Genomic DNA, 23,559 nt, shown 5'->3' with positions numbered 1-23,559 from the left:
TAGGTAGTAATGGATATGGTAGCTATAAAAATATAGAGAGAGAGAGACAGAATATTTTTACGTCCTCCGGAGTATTCCATTCACTTCCACTATGCTCGCCACTCGAATCGAGCACGTCTTGAGTTTCCGACCTGCTCGATTCGAGTACCGAGCATTTCAGTGTTCGATTAACACTAATTAGCACCTATCCTTAGGAAAAGTGATAATTTTCTGATCAGCGGGTGACCCACTAATGGCACACCAGGGAATTATTATTCCTGATGGTGAACTTTTATCCCCATTACAAAATGGCACAACAGGTCGGATGTCCATCCTAATGAGGATAAAATTGAACCCTCAGTGGTTGAACTCCCACCGATTGACAAGTTAGCGCATATCCTGGGGATAGGGGATGCCTTGTTTTAACTGGACAACTTTTTACTAATCCTAAATACTCAGCTTCTTAGAAACCATCTTCCCTACAAACTGCAAACATTTAACCATTTGAATGCAGATCATTGTTTTACTACTGTGATATCCTGCAGTCAGATGACATCAGCCAGCAGCGAGTCTGAAGTTACACGTCCGGGTTTCATTATCCATATACAGAATCCAAAGTCTGGATAAATCTCAGGTCTCCTGACATGAAATAATAGCCTCACAGCAGTGTAAGGCAATATGCCCACTATCAGGAGATAGCAGCGTTTTGGACGCAACATATTTTCGCTGCCTTCAAAACGCTGCGTTCTAATCACACAGTTAAATTTGCATGTGTTCATTGAACTGTGCGGCTTTATCGCATCGAATGAATGGCTATGGGTGAAACGACAACATGTTGCGGCTCGTAAACCCGCACTGCAGCTGAGTTTACTCAGCGTTAAATAGAAGCACAGTGGGCATAGGATTTCTATGAATCCCATCCACCGTGCTTGTAAAGTAGAACTCAGGGTTTTGGACGCAGAGCAGGTGAGCTGCATTCAAAACGCTACGATTCCTGATCGTGGGCACGTATGCTTAGGGTTGCACATATATTCCATGTCATTGCTTTGATATCCTGCAGCCCGGTGAGATCAGCAGTGTAAGTGTTACAAGTTTATTCCATGTTGCTACGCTATGACTGAGTAATGAATTGTGACAATCCCAGAAAATGCACATTACTAATAAAGCCCTGTTCCCCTTCAACAAGAACAAGAAATCATTCCTGGGGCTATGGGGAAGGAAAGGGAGACATATGCTGCCCATAGCCTGAGTTTGCCAAATCCCAATGACTTCACTAACATACACATCACCCCTGCAGGATGTTACACCACAGCTGTATTATATCTATATGAATTATATAATGCCATGGGAATACATGATATCACTCTGTGTATCTATTCATTCTATACTGGCTAGCTATCTTCCATATATACCACCAGACCTGTTGTTGCAAACTGTGATAATTCTGTAAAATTCATATACAGATTAGATTCTGTTGTTCTCCGCCCTTGGGGATCTCTTGCTCTGTAATTCTTCACTCTTTGTTATAAATCTAGCATGTTATAATAACTTTAATTAAGTTAGGATTTCAATAGAGAACTGTGGAAATGCAGCTAATCAACCAAGAGAATGTGGATGAGAAGGACTAATTCTTCAATTCTTCATGCTTGGAGATTACATTTCAATATGAGTTTATACAGGAGGCGCCGTTGTCTTTTCTCTGTGCAGCCACATTTAATATTATATCTTTCTACTTCATGTTATTTTATCTACAGATTCTCCGGGGCTTGATCCACAAATATCCAGCATAAATTCAGTTGGCTTTGTCGGATGTCTTTCTTCTGTCCAGTACAACCAGGTCACACCCCTTAAAGCAGCACTACGACATCCAAATCTTGCTCCAGTCAGAGTCTTTGGGTCTCTAACTGAATGTAGTTGTGGATCCATCACCGAGAGCGACCTCAGTACTTTCACCACCACGTACTCCTCCACAGGTATGTGCTCTGGTTATTCTGTGGGTTTTAATCACAAAAAGAACCCAAATCATTCCCTTATCAGTGAGTTCTGTCTGAAAAAGTCATTTGTTCTATGTCCATATTCTAAAGAAGGAATGTTTCTCCTTTTAAAGAGTGTTACGTTTTGTAAGGAGTCTTATAGGTCCTGCAATTTTCCTCTAGGAGTTTAGATATGCAAATAGTCTCTTCAGAGCGGAGGAAGAATGGAGCTCTAGTGACTCTAAAAGTCAATATCGACCCTTTATCGAACCTTGCCAAAGTGACTTAGTTAAAAAAAGCCAAACCAGGCACTCCAATTGCACGTGTTTCAGGGTATTTGTCTGTTATCAGTGCAAAGTTGAAACCAGCCAAACTAGCTTTTTTGATTTGCACTTTTGAGGGGCAAAATCCAGAAACAAATGGAATTTCTAATTTGGTTTCTTATTTTAATCATATGGCAAGGCCCTTTAACCCCTTCCCAACATTGGATGTGCCAGTATGTTCTATTTTTAAGTGCTTTCCTGGCAATTATGCGGGCACATAAACTGTACCACACGATCGCCCCTCGGAGCTCGGCTTAAATGATAGCTGAGCTCTGGCTGTCACAGCCATGGATGGTGCCCGCAATGCCCTCTGATGCTTAACCCCCTAAATGCTGCAATCAATAGCGATTACAGCATTTAGAAGGTTAGGACAAGGAGGGTACACGATCAGCACCCACGACGCGACCACGAAGGCCCGATGGTTCTCATGAGAGCAGGAGGTCAGATAATGACACGAAAAAGCAAGGTCCAGCATCCAGAACATCACCTTAAAAGTCCATTTTATTCAAAAAAGTTAAAAGGATATATAATCCATGTTAATGGTAATAAATAGTGATGAGCGAGCATACTCACAAGTACTCGGTACTCGCCCGAGCATCTCAGTACTCGAGATGCTCAGAGCTCGCCGAGTACTTGCGAGATGCTCGGGCGGATGCTCGGGTCCCCTCCCTGCATGTTTGGCGCTATTTAGAGAGCCAATCAACATGCAGGGATTGCCTGCCACTCATTGTAATGCCACAGACATGGTGGTTGTGGCATTACAGCAATTGGCTGGCCGCACAGCATCATCAGATTTATATCAGACCAGGCGCCTCCATGCTCGTCACAGTCACTCCGGAATCAGGCAGAGTAGGGAGAGGTTGTGCTGCGTCAGGGAGAGATTTGCTTGTGTATTAGGTAGTGTAGGTTGAAAAACCATACATTACACATATCCATCTTAACAAACAGTCCTTCTGAGGACTAATCCATCTGCAGAGATATCAGGCAGGCAGTGTATATAGGCAGGCAGGGTATATATCAGAGTGCAGTGCATATAGCACAAGAGGCTCCATTCCAATTCTGCCTTCTGCTGCTGTTAGATATTTCTAGAAGTAGACCCAGGTCTCAGGGGCCAGGAATACTTTTCTTTGGATCTTAATCCTCATTATTTACTTAAAAAGCAATCAAGAGAACATAGTTTTTCTGCGCCATTTTCTTGTTGGCACTGCAGAATACAGCCAGGTACTTTCCATATTACAGCGCTAGACATCCAACTATTTAAAAATGTGTTTTCTCCGTCAAATGGATCACATATACGTTGTCAGAAAATACTGCCATTTCTGGCCTCCATTCCAATTTTTTTTCAGTGTGTCAGTGAAGTTTTTGACACCGGTTTGCTGTTCAAACTAGTTACCTACAGGAAAGGTATTTATAACTCTTTTTTCTCCGTCAAACGGATCACATATACGTTGTCAGAAAATACTGCCATTTCTTGCCTCCATTAAAAACTTCTTTCAGTGTGTCAGTAAAGCAATTCACACCAGTTTGCTGCTCAAACTACTTACCTACAGGCCAGGTATTTAAAACTCTGTTTTCTCCTTCACACGGATCACAAATAAGTTTGCTCCAAACTCAATCATTTGTAGTGAGCATGGAAGACACTGTCCTCCATTTAAAATGGGCAAGGGATGGGGAACTGGACGTGATGGTGATGGTGCATGCAAAGGCCAAGGACAAGGCTGTGGGCAAGCTGAAATTGTGCCACAACAAACACCCACATCTTCTCGCCCGACCTTCCTGTCCCAATTCCTAGGGGACCGCAGCACACCACTATTGAACCCAGAGCAGTGTCAAAAGGTTGTTGGTTGGATAGCGGATAATGCTTCCAGTCACTTAGCCACCACCACCACCACCACCACCCTGTCTTCCACACGGTTAAGTCTCAGTAGCCGTGAGTCTGGACCGCGTATTCCTCACCCTGATCCTCCTTCCTCCCACCCACCATGCCGAGTGCCCGGAGACAGCTGATCCCACACTTGGACACTCTGAAGAGCTGTTCACTTTTCCATTTATAGATTCAGGCCTCTCGCCCGTTCCACTTGAAGCGGTGCAAGAGGAGATCGCATGTAGCGATGCCCAAATTTATGAGCAGCCACAGTCACACAAAGGCGACGGTGGGAAAGTGTCACAAGAGGTGGACAATGATGAGACACAATTGCCAGAAAGTCAGGAGGAGGACCAGGGTGCGGAAGTGGAAGACGAGGTGGTGGATGATATAGTTACTGACCCAACCTGGCAGGAGGATATGCAGAGCGAGGACAGCAGCACACAGGGGGGAGGGAGGCAGAGCACCCCAACAGGCAGGAAGAAGCAGTGTGGTGGCTGCAGACAGAAGGCAGGCAACCGTTCCCCGTAACACCAACACGAAGGAAGTTGCCAGTACAACTGTTAGGTCTTTGCAAGTCTGGTTGTTTTTTTAAGACTCCGCCAATAACCCCAAAAAGGCCATTTGCACCACCTGCCAGGCCAGCATCAGCAGGGGTGGCAAAACGACCAGCCTGACCACCACCAGCATGATCAGGCACATGGCTGCAAAGCACCCAACTTTGTGGCCCAAACCCCAGGGTCCAGGAATAGTGTCTGCGGGTGGCACCATTGCTTCTTCCGCTGTTGTGCATGCAAGCCAATCCCCTGTCCATGGTGCATGCAAAGATGCCTCCTGCCCTGCACCTGTCGTTGCACAGCATCAAGTAGCAGCATCAGGAAGCACCTCCATGTCCTTGTCCCAGCGCAGCATTCAGTTGTCCATACCCCAGACCTTGGAACGCAAGCGCAAATATGCAGCCAACGCCCCACAGGCCACACTACTAAATTCTCACATTTCACGACTGCTTGCAATCGAAATGTTGGCTCCTTGGCTCGTGGAGACGGAAGCATTTCACAACCTGATGGCGGTGGTGGTCCCTCGGTACTCGGTTCCCAGCTGCCACTATTTCTCCCGGTGTGCTGTTCCCGGATTGCACAAGCAAGTGTCCCAAAACATTAGCCGTGCCCTCAACAACGCAGTTACCGGTAAAGTCCACCTAACCATGGACACGTGGACAAGTGCTTGTGGGCAGGGATGGTACATCTCGCTGACGGCACACTGGGTTAACATAGTGGAAGCCGGGGCCCAGTCGGATCTTGGGACGGAACACATCCTCCCGATGCCAAAGATTGCGGGCCCAAAGTCAATCAGGGTTGCCCCCATGGTCTACTGCTCCTGTACCTCATCCTCCTCAGCCTCCTCCACCACTTCAGCCTCCATCTCCGAAATGACGACATCAGTCACAAGCTGAAAGCACTGAAGCACTGCCTCAGCTAAGCAGCAACAGGCTGTGCTGAAGCTAATATGCTTAGGTGACAAACCGCACAATGCTGAAGAGTTGTCGACATCTCTGAAAGAGCAGGCAGATATGTGGCTCACATCGCTGAACCTACAGCCAGGCATGGTCGTGTGTGACAATGGCCGGAACCTGGTGGCGGCTCTGAGGCAAGGCGAGCTCACATATGTACCATGCCTGGCCCATGTGCTTAACCTCGTGGTTCAGCGGTTTCTCAAATCCTACCCACAGCTGCTGGATCTGATTGTTAAAGTACACTGCCAGTGTGCCCATTTTAGAAAGTCACCTACAGCTTACGCCACCCTTGTCGTGTTTCAGCAGCGTTTGCAGCTTCCAGCTCACAGACTGGTGTGTGATGTCCCCACGCATTGGAACGCTACACTGCAGATGTTGGGAAGGATTTGTGAGCAGAAGAGGGCAGCTATTGAGTACCAGCATCAACAAGGCCGTTGGTATTCAGTTCAGACTCCACACATGAGACCTCAGGAGTGGACATGTATGTCAGACATATGTACCATCCTCCAAAACTTTGAGGACTCCACCAACATGTTAGGCTATGGGTTGAACTAGATGGACTTAGTCTTCCTTCAACCTTAAAAACTATGTTACTATGTAAGATGGTGAGCGGCGATGACGCCATAATTAGCGGCACCATCCCGCTTCCCTGTCTTCTGAAACGCTCTCTGCTCACAATCAAAGAGAATGCATTACAAGCTGAGCACTATGAGATGGAGCAAGGAAACATACAGGGTGATTGCACACAGCCCAGCCTCATCTCATCCCAACGTGGATTGGGTGACAATGAGGAAGAGGAGGAGGAGGAAGGACAGGAGCTAGTTTCATGCGCTATAGATGGTACTACCTGCACAGCTGTCATACCGTCTATTCAGCGTGTATGGCCAGAGGACAGAGAGTAGTAGGAGGAGGAGGAGAGCATGGTCAGTCATCCTCTTGGTGAGAACATGGAAGTGTTGCCTGTTAGTAGTCTGGGCTTATGTTACGCTGCCTTTCCCATGACCCTCGCGTTCTCAAAATTTTGGGTGACAGTCATTACTGGTTGGTGACACTTCTAGACCCATGCTACAAGGAGAACTTTATATCTCTTATTCCTGAGGCAGACAGGTCTACAAAAATGGGGCAGTACCAGAAGGCCCTTGTTGCGGAACTATTAAAAAAAATTCCCATCTGGAAACTGGCGGCAGAGGGGACACTTCGTTGGACAACCAAGAAGTACAGATGAGAGAGACACAACTTCAATCCAGCAGAGGCAGGGGAACACTGTCAAAGTTCTGGGAGAGTTTTCTCAGCCCCTCCCATCGCACAGGCCCTGAGGCCGGGGTACTATCACAAGGAGTGCAAAGTTTGGGAAGATGCTGATTGAGTACCTTGCTGACCGTACCAACATCCTCCGTGATTCCTCTGTGACTTATAATTATTGGGTATCCAAACTGGGTACGTGGAATGAACTGGCTTTCTATGCCTTGGAGGTCCTGGCCTGCCTTGCCGCCAGCGTTTTTCAGAGCGGGTTTTTAGTGCCGCTGGTGGAATTATAACTGATAAGCGCATCCGCCTGTCAACTGAAAATGCTGACAGGCTGACTCTTATAAAAATGAACAAGGGCTGGATTGGGCCAGACTTCTCAACACCACCGAATGATAGCAGCTCAACAAACTCAAATCCAGTGTCTTTTCTTGGGAGGTGTATTCCCATGCACCTTTTCACACCCACACATGGGTATACGCTTCCTGATTATGGCTATTTGCTCTTGTCCTCCTCCTTCTCCTCATCCTCCACCACCATATCACCAGGGTGACCGTGGTCCGTGACGCAAGACCCACATAATTTTTTTAAAGGGTGTTTATGATGCCGTAAAAAAATTTTTTTATACAGTATGTATACCCCCCAGGGGTAAATGTTTGTTAGCCCATACACTTAGTGCATGGGCATTACAAGTATAGGAGGCCCGCTCCTTTCTACTGGGAACATTTTTTTATGAGGCCCTCCTCCACGTCTCTTCCAGGGGGCATTGGAGTGCCTCCCAATTTTTGGCAGCCCTTGCATTCACTGCATAGGCGAACACTATGGGAGACCCACTTCCTAATAATGGGAATATATTTTTATGAGGCCCTCTGTCTCTTCCAAGGGGCATTGGAGTGCTTCCAAATATTTGGCAACCCTTGCATTCACTGCATAGGCAAACACAATGGGAGACCCACTTCCTAATAATGGTAACATTGTTTTCAGGAGGCCCTCTGACCTCCACGTCTCTTCCAAGGAGCATTGAAGTGCCTCCAAATTTTTGGCAACCCTTGCATTCACTGCGTAGGCAAACACAATGGGAGACCTACTTCCTAATAATGGTAATATTGTTTTCAGGAGGCCCTCCTTTAAGTCTCTTCAAATGGGTATTGGGGTGCATCCAAATTTTTAAAGTGATATTGGGGTGCGTCCAAATTTTGGGCAGCCCTGTCACTCATTGCATACGCAATAACAGTTTAGGAGACCCACTCTTTAGTAATGGGAACAATAAAACATAGCCGGCTGATGGCTCTCAAAGAATAGTGTGAGCCAACTGCTGGCCCTTTAAGAATAGTAAAGGCTGCCTGATGGCCCTATAAAAATAGTCTTTATGACTTTCAGAGTCCCTCCTTCATAAATGAAACATGATGTGTCTGATGATATCTCACACACCACATGGCCAGATAAGGTTGTAAAATGTTTAAATCACATTTCCTGGTGAAAGACAAAGAACAAGACTAAAACAAGCTGTGTCTGTGCAGAAATAATCAAGCTATTGCTCTCAGAATATAGCAATGCAAGAACAATTATTTTTTCTAAAAAAATTTTTTATTGTGTAAAGCAGCAAAGCATACAAAAAAGAAAAAACTAAAATGTGGTATAAATGTGATATTTCTGTAATCTTACAGAATAAAGATGTCTTATCACTTTTACCATGTTGTGAACGGCATAATAAAACACCCCCAAAAAACAGTTCCTGAACAGTTCTGCCTCCCGAAAATTGGAATAGTAAGTGATAAAAAAATATGATGCACTCAAAAACAATAAATACTTCAACTCATCCCCTCAAAAATAAAGCCCTCATATGACTTTCTCAGCAGAAATATAGAAAAATTATAGCTTTCAAAATATAGAGATGCAAAACTTTTTTTGTCACAAAAGTGTTTTTCAGTGTGTGATAGTAGCCAAACATAAAAAACATATAAATCTGGTATCATAATCGCACTGACCTGAAGAATAAATCCATCTAATCACTTATACCGCATGAGAAATGACGTAAAAAATAAATAAAACCCATTCTTCACCTGCTGTTGATTTGTTTATTCTTCCTCAAAATGATGGCCGTATGGCTTGGCTCACATTTATCCTGCACTCTACACTGAGCACTTACACAGGGGTTTCCATGTAAATCTCTGAAATACGTGATACAGATGGAACCCCCGAAGGAATAATGAGGCAGATGGAGACACTTTGAACTTTCTCTGACCTATGATCTGGCCATGTCTGTCTCTTTAAGCGTGCTTAAAAGCACGGATGACCACAGTTTTGTGCACTTGTATGGGCACTACAATGTAATGGGCACAACAATGGCAAATTTGCAATTTTCACTTTGCAGCATCACCTGCTGCTTGTTTCTGGAAAACACCCATGGAGTTAAAATAAATCGTCACTTCACATGTAGATGAATTCACGGAGGGGTGTATTTCCAAAAATGTAATCATGTAAGGGGAGATTTTGCTTTTCTGGCATTTAGGGGTTCTGTATATGGAGTCTGCTTACTATTCTTGTGGTGTCAATATGATCACCACTCCCTTAGATTAGTTCATTAAGGCTGTGTGCCCACGATGCAAAAAACGCTGCAGAAACGCTTACAAAATGCATGGTAGAAGGCCTGCCATGTCCCCCAATGATAATCCGCATGTGCTGTGCACATGCTGCGGAAATTTCCGCTGCGGATTATCATTGCGGAAAAAAACGCAGCACTACCAATTATTTTGCGGAAGCGCTGCGTTTTCACCACCATTGACTTGCATTAGAATGCGCCAATTTCGCAAGACTGCATCTGTACTTGCGTAATTGACACCTTCTAATGTGCGGATGGTACCCGGGTATAGAGGAGAGGAGAGTCTCATCCACACCCAGGTACCATTAAAAAAGCTGTAAAAAAAGAATAAAATAAAAAATAAATGTATACTTTCTTTCTGGCGGCCCGCGCTGCGCTCCTTCTTGCTTCCCGGCACTTCGCGATGGAATGAAGGACCTGCGCTGACGTCAGAGTCATGTGACGGGTCACGCCACGCTGACGTCGGCAGGTCCTTCACTCTACCGCTGTCGGCAGCCGGGACCGAGCGAAGCAAGACAGCGCGGGCCATCAGAGGGTAAGTATATATTTATTTTTTTATTTTTTGACATTCTCTCGGGTCACACTATATAAATCCATGCTGTTTGCATGGATTTATATAGTGTGACCAAGTTGTCAAGCACTTTCCAAGTGATGCTAAAATCACTTGGAAAGCACTTGTCAACCCGCATGCGGAAATGCAAGTGAAGAACGCTTCACTTCCGCATGTCCTTGGCAGGAAAACGCATGTACAATCCGCATGTACAATAAGCATGTACAATCCGCATGCGTTTTTTTCTGCCAGGGAGATGCAGAAACGCTCAGGAAAAAATCCTGAGCATTTCTGCATCGTGGGGACATAGCCAAAGAGGTGTAGTTTGTAAAATGGGCTAACTTATGGGAGCGATTCTACTGTTTTGACACCTCAGGGGCTCTGCCGATGTGACATGGCACCAGTGAACCATAACACCAAAATCTGCATTATAATATGGATCTCCTTCCTTTCTGAGCTTTCCATTGTGCCTGAAAAGTTGTTCCCAATTACATGTAGGGTATTGGCAGACTCAGGAGAAATTGGACAACAAACTCTGCAGTCCTTCTTTTCCTATTAGCCCTTATAAAAATTTTAAAACTTGGGGTTAAATCAACATTTTAGTGGTACAAAGAGTAATTATTCTTTCTTCATCACCCAATGGCATAAACTTCTTTAAGGCACACGTGGTGTCAACATGCTCACTGCACCTCTATATGAATTCATTAAGGGATGGGGTTTCCGCTGTTCTGGCATTTTAGAAGCTCTGCCAATGTGAAATGGCTCCCTCAAAACATTCCAGCCAAATCGGCATTACAATATACCGCTCCCTCTCTGAGCTTTGCACTGTGCCTCCTAAAAAGATTTCAACCACAAATGAGGTATTCGCGTATCCAGGGGAAATTGTGAAGCAAATTGAATTGTTTGTTTTCTCCATTAGCCTTTTTGGAAATTATATACTTGGGGCCAAAGCAACATTTTAATCGAAAAAATATTAATTTTTGCTTAACTCAGCCCAATATTATACAATTTTGTGAATCATCTGAGGGCAAGAAATGCTCACTACACCTCTAAATTAATTCCACGATAGATGTACTTTCTAAAATGTAGTGTTGAGCCACCCCCGTAGTGTTCGTCGAACACCGTTAAAACCAATGGCAGGCAAACGAAAACACATAGGAACACATAGAAAACACATAGAAAAAACCTTCAAAGGTGTCCAAAAGCTGACAAACTGCTCAGAAGACACAACTAACACATGGAAAAGTGACAAGTACATATAGTCATGTGAAAAGAAAAGAGGTGGAGGAGTAAAAGGAGGAGGAGACACAGATATAGACATGTCATGCCCTTCTAAAATCAAGAAAAGCTGGAGTAAAAATCTAAAATCAGCCTACCAACACCCAGACGTCGTGACAAGAAAATTAAAAAAATAAATATCTTTAGGTAGAATGGCGGTTCCATTCAGAACACTTTCCTTACAAGACGTAGTGGTATCCCCGCTGGGAGTCGTGCCAAAAACGTAACCCCATACATTTGGACTAATCCACCATTTGTCATATCCAAGGGGCAGGTCAGTAAATGACAACATCGACGTGGAACCAAGGCAATCAGGCGGGACAAGAAGTTGGGAAGGGGCACCCTAATGGCCAAAACAGACATTGAGGTGGCGTTCCGGTTACTTACTACTAGAGGTGAGCAGTGTTTGACTCGAACTGTTCGCCAATCTCAAATTCGAGCTGTTTTGGGCGGTGTTCGAGTCATTTGACGAACTGAAACGATTTGCAAAAAATTCGGCTGTTCGAGGTTATGTTCGATAACTGTTCGGGCACCAAAAGCGTAACTGGATTTTTTCACAGTAATACTGTTAATTAGTGATGAGCGAGCATGCTCGCCACTGCTCGGTACTCGCCCGAGCATCTCAGTACTCGAGATGCTCGGAGCTCGCCGAGTACTTCTTTTGAGATGCTCGGGCGGGAGCTCGGGTCCCCGTCCTGCATGTCTGGCGCTATTTAGAGCACCAATCATGGAGGGATTGTCTGCCACTCACTGTAATGCCACAGCCATGGTGGTTGTGGCATTACCGTGGTTGCCCAAATCGATGGGAACAGTGCTCACAGTGAAACATGAAAAGCTGGCAATTCAGCAGCGGCATACACCGGTACCGACAATTTAGAACAGAAAGAATAGAGCATCACACATAGATTAGATAGATAGAAACATGTCAGTCACATATATAATAATTACAGTGACAGTATTGGTTTCTGTACTTGTCATTTAGTGTTAAAATAAAGGATTTATTTAAAAAAAAATTGGCGTGGGGTTCCCCGTAATTTTAGTCTCTAGCGGAGGTTAAGCAGATGGCTGGGGCAGATGTTTGAAGCCTGGGAAGGGGTAATACCCACGGAGCTTCCCAGGCTACTAATATCAGCCCCCAGCTGAATACCTAGCCTTACTAGCTATTAAAATGGGGGACCCAAAAAAATGATGTTGGGTCCCCCCTATTTTAATAGCTAGCAAAGGCTAGGCAGACAGCTTGGGGCTGATGTTATTAGCCCAGGAAGGGTGCCATGAATATTGGCCCTCTCCCAGGCTAGAAACACCAGCCGCCAGCTGCCCCAGAAATGGTGCATTCCTTTAATGTTCTAAATTAAACCCTACTTACCGTATCGCCCATTCCAGCTGAAACCAACGATCTCCTGCAATAAAAGTAAAATAATAAACCAACCTCATCCTTACCTTTCCATGGTTCCCAGGACAGCTTCAGCGCTGCTACATTGACATGACAGGCTGGAGCGCAGCAGAACGCTGCCATCCAGCTTGCCATGCCGCAGACACTGAGAAGCTCCTCAGTGAAGCTCCTCAGTGTCTGGCTGTGACAACATCCAGATGAGCCGAGTTCATGTCCAATGAACTCAGCTCACCTCATGCACGTCACTGACAGCGTGGGAGAATTCTCCTGCACATACGGTGCCGGCAAATGATGTCACCGCTTGAGCAGGAGAATTCTCCCACACTGGGATGGCATTGAGATGACAGGCTAGATCGCAGCAGAGCACTACCATCCAGCTTGTCATTCTTCAGAGACACTGCAGAGCACAAGCATGGAAGGGGCAGTAATAGCAGATAAATCAGCAAGCGCTCTGCAGTGTCTCTGAAGGATGACAAGCTGGATGGTAGCGCTCTGCTGCGATCCAGCGCTTTAGAGACACTGCAGGTAGCGCTTCAGAGACACTGCTGAGCGCAAGCATGCTTGTGCTCTGCCGTGTCTCTGAAGGATGACAAGCGGGATGGCTGCGCTCTGCTGCAATCCAGCCTGTCATCTCAATGCCATCCCAGCGTGGGAGAATTCTCCTGCTCAAGCGGTGAGCGCAGGAGAATTCTCCCATGCTGTCAGTGACATGCCTGAGGTGAGCTGAGTTCATTGGATATGAACTCGGCTCATCTGGATGACATCACAGCCAGACACTGAGGAGCTTCACTGAGGAGCTTCTCAGTGTCTGCGGCATGGCAAGCTGGATGGCGTTCTGCTGCGCTCCAGCCTGTCATGTCAATGTAGCAGAGCTGAAGCTGTCCTGGGAACCATGGAAAGGTAAGGATGAGGTTGGTTATTATTTTATTTTTATTGCAGGAGATCGTTGGCTTCAGCTGGAATGGGCGATACGGTAAGTAGGGTTTAATTTAGAACATTAAAGGAATGTGTCTTTATTTCAATTAAAGGACTTTATTCTGGGTGTTTGTGTTTTTTTTAACTTTGACTATGTGGTTAGTAATAGGGGTGTCTTATAGATGCCTCTCCATTACTAACCTGGGCTTGATGTCAGCTGACATTATAAGCTGACATCAACCCCAACTCTATTACCCCACTGCCACCGCTACAGGGCAGTGGGAAGAGCGAGGCTAAGTGCCAGAATTGGCACATCCTATGGAGGCGCCATTTCTGGGGCGGCTGAGGGCTGGTGATTCTAGCCTGGGAGGGGGACAATATTCATGGCACCCTTCCTGGGCTATTAATATCAGCCCCAAGCTGTCTACTTGGCCTTTGCTAGCTATTAAAATAGGGGGGACCCCACGTCATTTTTTTTTGGGTCCCCCATTTTAATAGCTAGTAAAGGCTAGGTATTCAGCTGGGGGCTGATATTAGTAGCCTGGGAAGCTCCGTGAGTATTACCCCCTTCCCAGGCTTCAAACATCTGCCCCAGCCATCTGCTTAACCTCCGCTAGAGACTAAAATTTCGGGGAACCCCACACCAATTTTTTTTTTTAATAAATCCTTTATTTTAACACTAAATGACAAGTACAGTAACCAACACTGTCACTGTACTTATTATATATGTGACTGACATGTTTCTATCTATCTAATCTATGTGTGATGCTCTATTCTTTCTGTTCTAAATTGTCGGTACCGGTGTATGCCGCTGCTGAATTGCCGGCTTTTCGTGTTTCACTGTGAGCACTGTTCCCATCGATTTGGGCAACCACTGTAATGCCACAACCACCATGGCTGTGGCATTACAGTGAGTGGCAGACAATCCCTCCATGATTGGTGCTCTAAATAGCGCCAGACATGCAGGACGGGGACCCGAGCTACCGGCCGAGCATCTTGAAAGTACTCGGCGAGCTCCGAGCATCTCGAGTACTGAGATGCTCGGGCGAGTACCGAGCAGTGGAGAGCATGCTCGCTCATCACTAATTAATAGTATTACTGTGAAAAAATCCAGTTACGCTTTTGGTGCACGAACAGTTATCGAACATAACCTCGAACAGCCGAATTTTTTGCAAATCGTTCGAGTACGTCAAATGACTCGAACACTGCCCAAAACAGCTCGAATTTGAGAATGGCGAACAGTTTGAGTCAAATACCGCTCATCTCTACTAAAATGGGGTCACTTATGGGGGTTTCTGCTAATTTGGCATGTCAGGGGCTCTTCAAATGTGACATGGCATTCGCAATCTATTCAAACCAAAATGGTGCTCCAAAATTCAAATAGCATTACTTCTCTTATGAGCCCTGCCGTCCGCCCAAACAGTACTTTAGCCCACATATAGGATATAGGTGTACTCAGGTAAAAAATGGACACTAAATTTTGTTGTGAAATTTCTTCTGTTACCCTTGTGACAATGAAAATTTTGGGGCTATATTGGTCAGAAAAATGTTTTTTCATTTTCATTATAAACTTCAGTGAAGAATATGTGGGTTCAAGGTGCTCACCGCACATTTAGATGAATTTTTTTAAGGGTGTAGTTTCCAAATTAGGGTCATTTGTAGGGGGTTTCCACTGTTTAAGCACATCAGGGTCTTTGCAAACACGACTTAGTGTCTGCTATCTATTCCCTTTCGACCCCTCCCGTGAGCCCAAACAGTAGTTTTACACCACATATGGGATATCGATGCACAATAAGTTTTATTGTCCATTTTCTCCTGTTACACTTGTGAAAATATAAAATTTGAGGCTGAATCAACATTTTTGGGTAAAATATATTTTTCGTTTTCACGACTCAACGTTATAAAATTCTTTGAAGCATCTGCTGGTTCAAGGTGCTCACTGCACCTCTAGATAAATTCCTTGAGGGATCTAATTTCCAAAATGGGGTCCCTTGGGTTTTTTACCACAGTTTAGACACATCAGGGGCTCTGCAAACGTGACATGGCGTCTGCTATCTTTTCCAGCCAATTTTGCGTTCCAAAAGTCGATGGCCTCCTTCCCTTCCGAACCCTGTTCTGCGCCCAAACAGTTGCTTTCCACCAAATACTGGGTAACAGTGTACTCAGCAGAAGTTGCAAAACAAATTGTTAGGTCGATTTTCTCCTCTTACCCTTGTGAAAATGCCAGATTTGAGGTTAAAGCAATATTTTTGTGAGAATAATGTAATTTTTTTTTTCTTCCACATTTCTTTAATTCCTATGAAGAACTCAAAGGGTTAATAAACTTCTTGTGGTTTTGATAACTTTGAGAAGTGCAGTATTTAAAACGGTGTCACTTTTTGGTATTTTATGTCATAGAGGCCCCTCAAAGTCACTTGTGGTCACCAAAAAATTAGTTTTGTAAATTTTACTAGATAAATGAAAAATTGCTAATAAACTTTTAATCCTTTTTACTTCCTAACAAAAAAAATAATGTTTCAAAAATAATCCTGATGTGGAAAAGACATGTAGTAAATGATATTTATTAACAATTTTGTGTGATATCCCAATTAAAAGTTTAAAAAAATTGCAAAATTTACATTTTTGATATTTTCACAAATAAACGCAAATTTACCACTACCATGAAGTAGAATGTGTCGTGAAAAACCATTCTCATAATCACGGGAATATATTAAAGAGTTCCAGAGTTATTACCTCATCAAGTCACAATGGAAAAATTTGGCCTGGTCCGGAAAGTGAAAACAAGCTTGTTAAAAGGGTTAAAGCGTCGATATGTGTAATGCACACACTCGGACTGACTAGGGTGTGCGTGTTTATGTAGTGATTCCACTGTGCAATGAACCGGAGAGTGCCTGGAGGGGCGTAACTAAGTATTTGCCCGATCTGACCAAGGTCACACGACGGCATACGACGCCAGTGCACCAGGGAGGAACCGAGCAGAGGAACCAGGGTCTACTCCAGGTCAGATTCCGGACACGGCTGTTGACCCACACCGGGGAATACAGGAACAGGCAGACTAGAGCGCAGGCTGGGTAGGGTCCAGTACAGACTGGGAGACAAATTCGAAACCGCAGACGCGGTGGACATGGGCAGAGCAAAGCGAAGACCGCAGACGCGGTGGACAGAGCTGAGCAAAGCGAAAACCGCAGACGCGGTGGACAGAGCTGAGCAAAGCAAAAACCGCAGACTCAGTGGACAGAGCTGAGCAAAGCGAAAACCGCAGACGCGGTGGACAGTGCTGAGCAAAGCGAAAACCGCAGACGCGGTGGACAGAGCTGAGCAAAGCGAAAACCGCAGACGCGGTGGACAGAGCTGAGCAAAGCGAAAACCGCAGACGCGGTGGACAGAGCTGAGCAAATCGAAAACCGCAGACGCGGTGGACAGAGCTGAGAAAAGCGAAAACCGCAGACGCGGTGGACAGAGCTGAGCAAAGCGAAAACCGCAGACGCGGTGGACAGAGCTGAGCAAAGCAAAAACCGCAGACGCGGTGGACAGAGCTGAGCAAAGCAAAAACCGCAGACGCGGTGGACAGAGCAGAGCAAAGCAAAAACCGCAGACACGGTGGACAGAGCTGAGCAAAGCAAAAACCGCAGACGCGGTGGACAGAGCTGAGCAAAGCAAAAACCGCAGACGTGGTGGACAGAGCTGAGCAAAGCAAAAACCGCAGACACGGTGGACAGAGCTGAGCAAAGCCAAAACTGTAGACGCGGTGTGGACAGGGCTCTGTACACACGGAACAGACTAGAAGGGAAAGGCAGAACCAGATACCCACAGGGTACTTGCAGAGAAGTAGCGAGTGGACCACAAACTCACAAACGGAAGTACAGTGACAACGAGCAGGAGTTAGGTACGAGTTCAGACTCTGCAGAAAAAGGGAAAGTACGGACATAGAGAAAAACAAAACAGGCTAGGAGAGTATTCAGACAAGAACAGACACAGCAGCAAAATACAGGAGCGGGTACACAAAGGCCTGGAAACACAGCCTCCAGGATAGGCAGAAGACAACAGGCTAGAAGATAATACAGACAGGACACAGTTCAGACACGGGAACTGATACTGAAGGCAGGAAACATAAACAGGACCTGGCATATCAGTGACCAAAGGCCAACTGACAGAACACAATGTTCAGGCAGGGATTCATTGGAGCAGCTGGGTTAAATACCAGATGGCAGACATCAATAGGCTGAGGACGCACAAGGGGTGTGTCTGCAGCAGGTACAAAAAGCAGGAAGTGATCGGGCGCCGCCCTTAAGCAGCAGACACAGAGGCAAACAGACAGCATGGAGGGAAGCCAGGCTAGCAAACTGGACTGGAGATCAAGTGCGCGCTCTTGCACAGTGGGAGATGGACCACTATGCAAGGACGCCACCAGGTATGTTACAATATGGACTTTATGGATTGCTACCTCCATTAGATGACACTAGATTTCTTGCCTTCTTCTTTTTTAAAGGGGCTATTTGCATGTTGTGAATGAATCAGCTTTTTTCTCCTCCTCTCCCAGCATGATCTCCAATAAGCCGATGAATGATATTTAGCCACAAGAAACTGTGGGGTGTATACAGCGATTCTCTTCCTCTCTCTCAGCATGACCTCAAATAGGTAGCGGATGATATCTAGTCACGAAAAAACGAAATTCAAATTTGTTCCCTTAATTTTAGGGCTTGTTTAGAGGAACATATTATATGGACGTGGTCCCATATGCCGCAGCAATAACTGACCTCAGTTGTCTCATGCTGTATACTGCTGAGGCCACTGATTGGCTGCAGCAGTCACATGGTGTAGACAAGACAAGCAGATGAGCAGAATACAGGAATAACTGGGGGTGCAACACTATAATGTCAGCGATTAAATTGCTAAATATATGTTTTTATTATTTTATCGAAAATATGTTCAATATTGGGAACAATTTTAAATAACACTGAAAATCCCTTTATATGTCAAACTAAAACCATAAAATCTTTGATCTGTCATCTGTGTGACCTTTCAGATAAATAATTACCTCTATATCTACGGTTGTGATCATTGAAGGAAGGACTCATTCCGCGCTCATGCCCTAGAACCGCTAATCTTTCCATGGATGAATTTTGTTTCCTCAGATCCATTTGGAAAGACAGATGACAGGGAGCCCTTGACTAATGAAATGAGAAGCGGTCCTGCGGTCATCGGAGGTAATCAGCTATTAATGACTGATCAGCGGGGTCGCGTATCAAATATTTGTACAAATACCTGGACCTGTGTGTAGAATCATATATCAGTGGTAGGGAGCCTATTTGGGCACTCTAAAGAGACAGCTGTACATCATTTTCAGTGATTTCAGGATAGAAATAATTCAGTAATAATACCTACGACATTATAAAAATTTGGATATCCCAATGATGGCTCAATAAGTAGTTCTGCTCAGCCTCATCTGACTTTTAAGACCAGCTTATTACAGCCTTGGAAAAACATCAAGAAGGGGTTTAGCAGCATCTGTGTTCATTAATGTCAGATCTGATGTGCGCTTGGATTGGATCTGTTTTTGTTGTGAGCACTGTTATACATCTCTACAATTGGTTTGTTCTTCGTGTGACATTTTCAGAATAGCTTATCTTACCTCATAGCCCGGCCTTGACAAGCCATCTATCACTATGTGGATGGTGAGTTTTAACCATTCAGTCTAATCGTAGCTGGTGTAGTGAGAGGGTAGAAATGGAGCAATGCCATCATTTCCTGCACACATCACAGCATCCACTTTCTAATGGTCGTGTCCATCACCTTAGTGTTACATGGGTGACATGCCACGACTAACCCAATGTCTCCACCAGCATTTGGTCATATTTTGTATTTTTTTACTCCAGGCGCCTGAGTATACAAACACAAATCACTAACATGAAATATTTACTGTTAAAATCTGAGGTTGTGCATTGTAATAATCACCTAGACAGGTTAACGATGCATCAATATTTTATTCCTTACATCCAAGGTTTTACAACACCTCCAGGTAAATGACCAAAATACATTGCCTCTAGTCCACAAGATTTCCTCCCCGGGACGGTAGTTCCACTGCCTTTGTACCAGGCAATACTCACTGTCTCCCAACTTTTGGTTGGCCCACAGATTTTGTATCTACAGCCAGTATAGTATGTATTCACATTACACGCACCTCCAGACGACAGATAAAATGACAGAAGCTCAGGTGTCCAGTAGCAATAGTCCTTAAGAAAGTTCATCAAATCCAGATGATAGATCACACAACTGTAGCACGTTTATCTAGCCCTGTCGGCAACCGATCACCAAACTCCATAAGCCATTCCTACATAGGCTCCAGGACCTCAGCCTAGATCCTATCCCTTTGATGTCATTCCACCAACTCCTGACTAAAGATGTGGCTACTTTTCTTCCCTCCCTGGGATCAGCACCTTCCCCCTTAAACATTTGTTTTAATCTGAAATAATGAAGAATATTCCAGAAGCCCTACACCTGGGACTTCATGTGAGACCCCCTGTGTGATGGCTCCAGTGGGTCTACTTTCTCCATCCACATATTGTGAATAGTGGCTGTTAGGACAACGACTTGACACCCCTGAGATACTAATGAGATTAATGGAGTGATGGTTTTCCTTGATTGCCAACCTTGTTTCTGGGCTTATGTATGCGTAAGATCCAGCCTGCACATCTTACTCTGCTTACTGTCACTAAATGGAAGCATTGATTCATGAGGCTGATCTGATGAGCAAACAAATCACTAATAAAACAGAGCAAGCAAATCTCTAATAAAACATAATAATAAGATAGACGGAACTGGTGCTCCGTGCTGGAAAAAGTCTGCATCCTTTAGAGCCGTGGACTCTGCTCTACATGCATTGATCCAGTAATCTTTAGTAAGTTGCCAGCTCCTCACATTTACCACAGTTTAGTGACATTTTCTGTGCAGTATAATTTCTGAGTCCTGGGAGCTTCTGAAGTTTAAAGTGCTAGCCTGCTTTAGAAAATGCCTGCTTAGGGAAGTGAGCAATCTTATACAAATTGTCATACAGTAAAACATTTAAAATGAATGCTTTAATTCCTAATCATTTTTGGATGTGTGCTTGCTGTCAGTGAATAGTAAAGAAGATTTCCACAAATTACAATTATTACCTACCGTATTAACAGAAAAGGTGATAAATGTATAATTGCTCTTACTCCTTCCATTTCCTTGAACCCAAGACTTCCATTTCTACTCACCCTATGACCATGGTAAGAAGGTGCTTAAAGGGAAGTGTTAAGAAACTTCTATCCTCCTTCCCCCATTCATAAGACTTTGTAACCCTTTAAAAGATAAGACAGTTAATCCCTTTATGACCCTGAAGCAATGGTCCGGCAGTGAGAACTCACATTTGAAATTCAGGAAACAGTACATCAGACTGGATGTGCATTGAGATGTGATTGATGCACTTTGGACTCATGCAATATTTCTCGCCTGGCACCACCCTCTTCTGGTTGATTGAGAGGTTGATTGCTGTGGTACACAGTTATTGACCTATCAATCAACCGGAGGAAGGTGAAACTAGGCAGCGAATACAGTGTGAGGCTGAGGACCTGGAAGTGCATCATCCAGCCCTAATAAACTTCAAAACTAATGTATACTGACGTCCAAAACACAATTTTTTACTGCTGCAGTCACAAAGGGATTAACTGGCTTATCTTTTAAAGGGTTAAACAATCTTACAAATATTTTGTGTGGTGAGTATGAGGGTTTAGAAGTTTCTGACAGTTTCCCTTTAAATTTAGCAATAGCCAATGCTCCAGTCAAATTTGTTCCTCCTCACTCCAGTTCTATTGATCGTGGGATGGGGTCTCAGAATATTTTATTTATTTTTAAAACACTATTAATCCCAGTGTGCTTCACATGTTAAAAGGGTTTACATACATAAAAAACATTTATAAAATACAGTTGCAAACTAATTGTTCATGCAGATGTCTGTGCAAATCGGTCCGAGCACGGACCATAATGCACAAACTGGTTGCCGATCTCCCGACCCAATGTGACAGCCTCATAAATGTATACTGTATGAAGCTGTGTCATTCAGGCATGAAGGGCCTCGGCCAGTCTGTGCATTGCAGTCTCTGCTCAGACCAATTTTCACAGACATCTGCATGATCCCTAACAGTGACAGATTGGTACAGAAAGAGAGAACCTGCCCTCATGGGCTTATAGTCTACAGGGTATTGGGGAAGGAAACAGTAGGTGGTAGTGAGGTGGCAGCTGGGTTATTGCAGGCTGTAAGCTTTTCCAAAGAGATGGGTTTTTAAGTTGCATCTGAAGGTTCCAATTGTGGGAGACAATCGGACATAATGAGGCATTGAATTCCAGATGATGGAGGATGCTTGGAAAAACCTAGGGAGCAGTTGAATGAAGAATGTATAAGGATGAAGGAGAGAAGGATGTCTTGTGAGGACCAGAGATTACATGTGAGGAGGTTATCGGGAGATTAGTCTGGAAATGTATAAAGGAAACAGATTATTGACACACTTGTACATAATTGTTAGTAGTTTAAACTGGATTTGCTGTGGAATTGGAAGACAGTGAAGGGATTGGCAGAGAAGAGAGGCAGGGGTGCAGCAAGATGAGAGGTGGATTAATCGGGAAGCAGAGTTAAGGATAGACTGGAGGGGTGTGAGAGTTTTTGTTGTGAAGCCACAGAGGAGTGACGCGCCCCCTGGGCCATATTCTTTAGGGGGAATATCCGGAGCCGGATCAGATGGGAGTTGTAGTCTTCCGAGTGGCTGTGACCCGGTCCGTGCCCAGGGTGTCAAACTCAGTTGTATGTGGCAGTCCTACAGATGTTAATAAGTTCTTTATTGTCGACTACGCCACCCGTTGTATTGCGGTCACTATGGCCGCCGCTGCAGCAGGGTCCGCTGAGGCTGATGGTGTAGGTGCAGCTTTTGGTGGTATAACCCCCAACGGGTGGGGTATAGCCTCAGGGGGTCAGGTGCAGAGGATGGGGGTTGTGGTGGTGCAGCATAGGTGTTAAATGAAGACAGAGTCGGGTTGTGCAGTTTAGGGTATTTACTCACTGCTGATGTTCCGGTCACTCCAGCTTCAAGTGACCTCCCGAGCCGTGCTGCCTCCACCAGGTCCTGGATCCAGCCAACCCCCAAGCGAGTCCGGAGCGTGACCCTGAGCTCTCCTTCTGTCCTTTCTCTGGCCGTCCCCACTATTGATCCACCCAGGTCCAGCTCCCTCGGGCCTTCTGTTGGGTGACCCTTGGCCTTGGGTTCCCTGACCCTCCACGTGGTATGCCTTCGTGGTGGATGTGGTGGGTGGCCGTGGCAGACGCTGCCCACGGCCTCCGGTCTCTGGCTGGGGTGTGTTTTTGCCCCCACCAGCTTGGGTTCCGGTACCCTAATGCCGACTCTTCACCCGCAGCTTGAATTTGGGCTCTCAGAGTCCTCTCTTTGTCCCCTCTCTGGGTCTTTCCTTCTTTCTTCTCTCTCTCTCTCTCTGGGACTGCTCTGCTCCTCTTCCTCTGACTTCTCTGCAAAGACTCACAGACTGACTGACCCTGATCTCTGATGGTGCCCACCTTATATACACCCTCTATGTGTGAGCTCAGGTGACCAGCACCCAATGAGCTCCTATCTTTACCCAGGCTGCTCCCCCTATCTGCCCCTACACTACTGGGATGTACCACCCCCCTCCCACTCCAGCCAGGAACAGACTCGGTCGTACCTGCACATTTCTAAGTGGGAGTACCGTCGGTCTGCTCCTCGGAAATGGGATGTGTGTAGTGCATGCAGCCTACCGAGCTCAGTTCCACACTCCATCCTTACCCGGGAGTGGAATATCACACCTCTGGATTGAGGTGCAATACCCCTGTAGCAGCCGAATCCTCAGGGTGCTACATTCCCCCCTGGTAAATCA

At 45.2% G+C, this 23,559-nt stretch overlaps 1 protein-coding gene across 3 annotated transcripts in view; it reads left to right on the top strand.

The window, feature by feature from the left end:
* Window positions 1-23,559, top strand: part of LOC141221874 (contactin-associated protein-like 5) — a 1,265,469-nt gene that overhangs the window by 1,227,445 nt on the left and 14,465 nt on the right. For all 3 annotated transcript variants that reach the window (XR_012289806.1, XM_073666602.1, XM_073666603.1), the window contains 2 exons: window positions 1,734-1,952; window positions 18,771-18,842. Coding sequence is in view for 2 of the 3 variants with exons in the window: in XM_073666602.1 (XP_073522703.1) it covers window positions 1,734-1,952; window positions 18,771-18,842 (291 nt within the window). In the remaining variant the exon portion in view is untranslated. The remainder of the gene's footprint in view (window positions 1-1,733; window positions 1,953-18,770; window positions 18,843-23,559) is intronic.

Source organism: Phyllobates terribilis, unplaced genomic scaffold (genome assembly GCF_046119375.1).
Source record: "Phyllobates terribilis strain yellow unplaced genomic scaffold, ASM4611937v1 Scaffold_2__4_contigs__length_985480577, whole genome shotgun sequence".
Lineage (NCBI taxonomy): Eukaryota > Metazoa > Chordata > Amphibia > Anura > Dendrobatidae > Phyllobates > Phyllobates terribilis.
The sequence above is the reverse complement of the archived record's forward strand: the minus strand, read 5'-3'. Positions and strand labels throughout refer to the sequence as shown.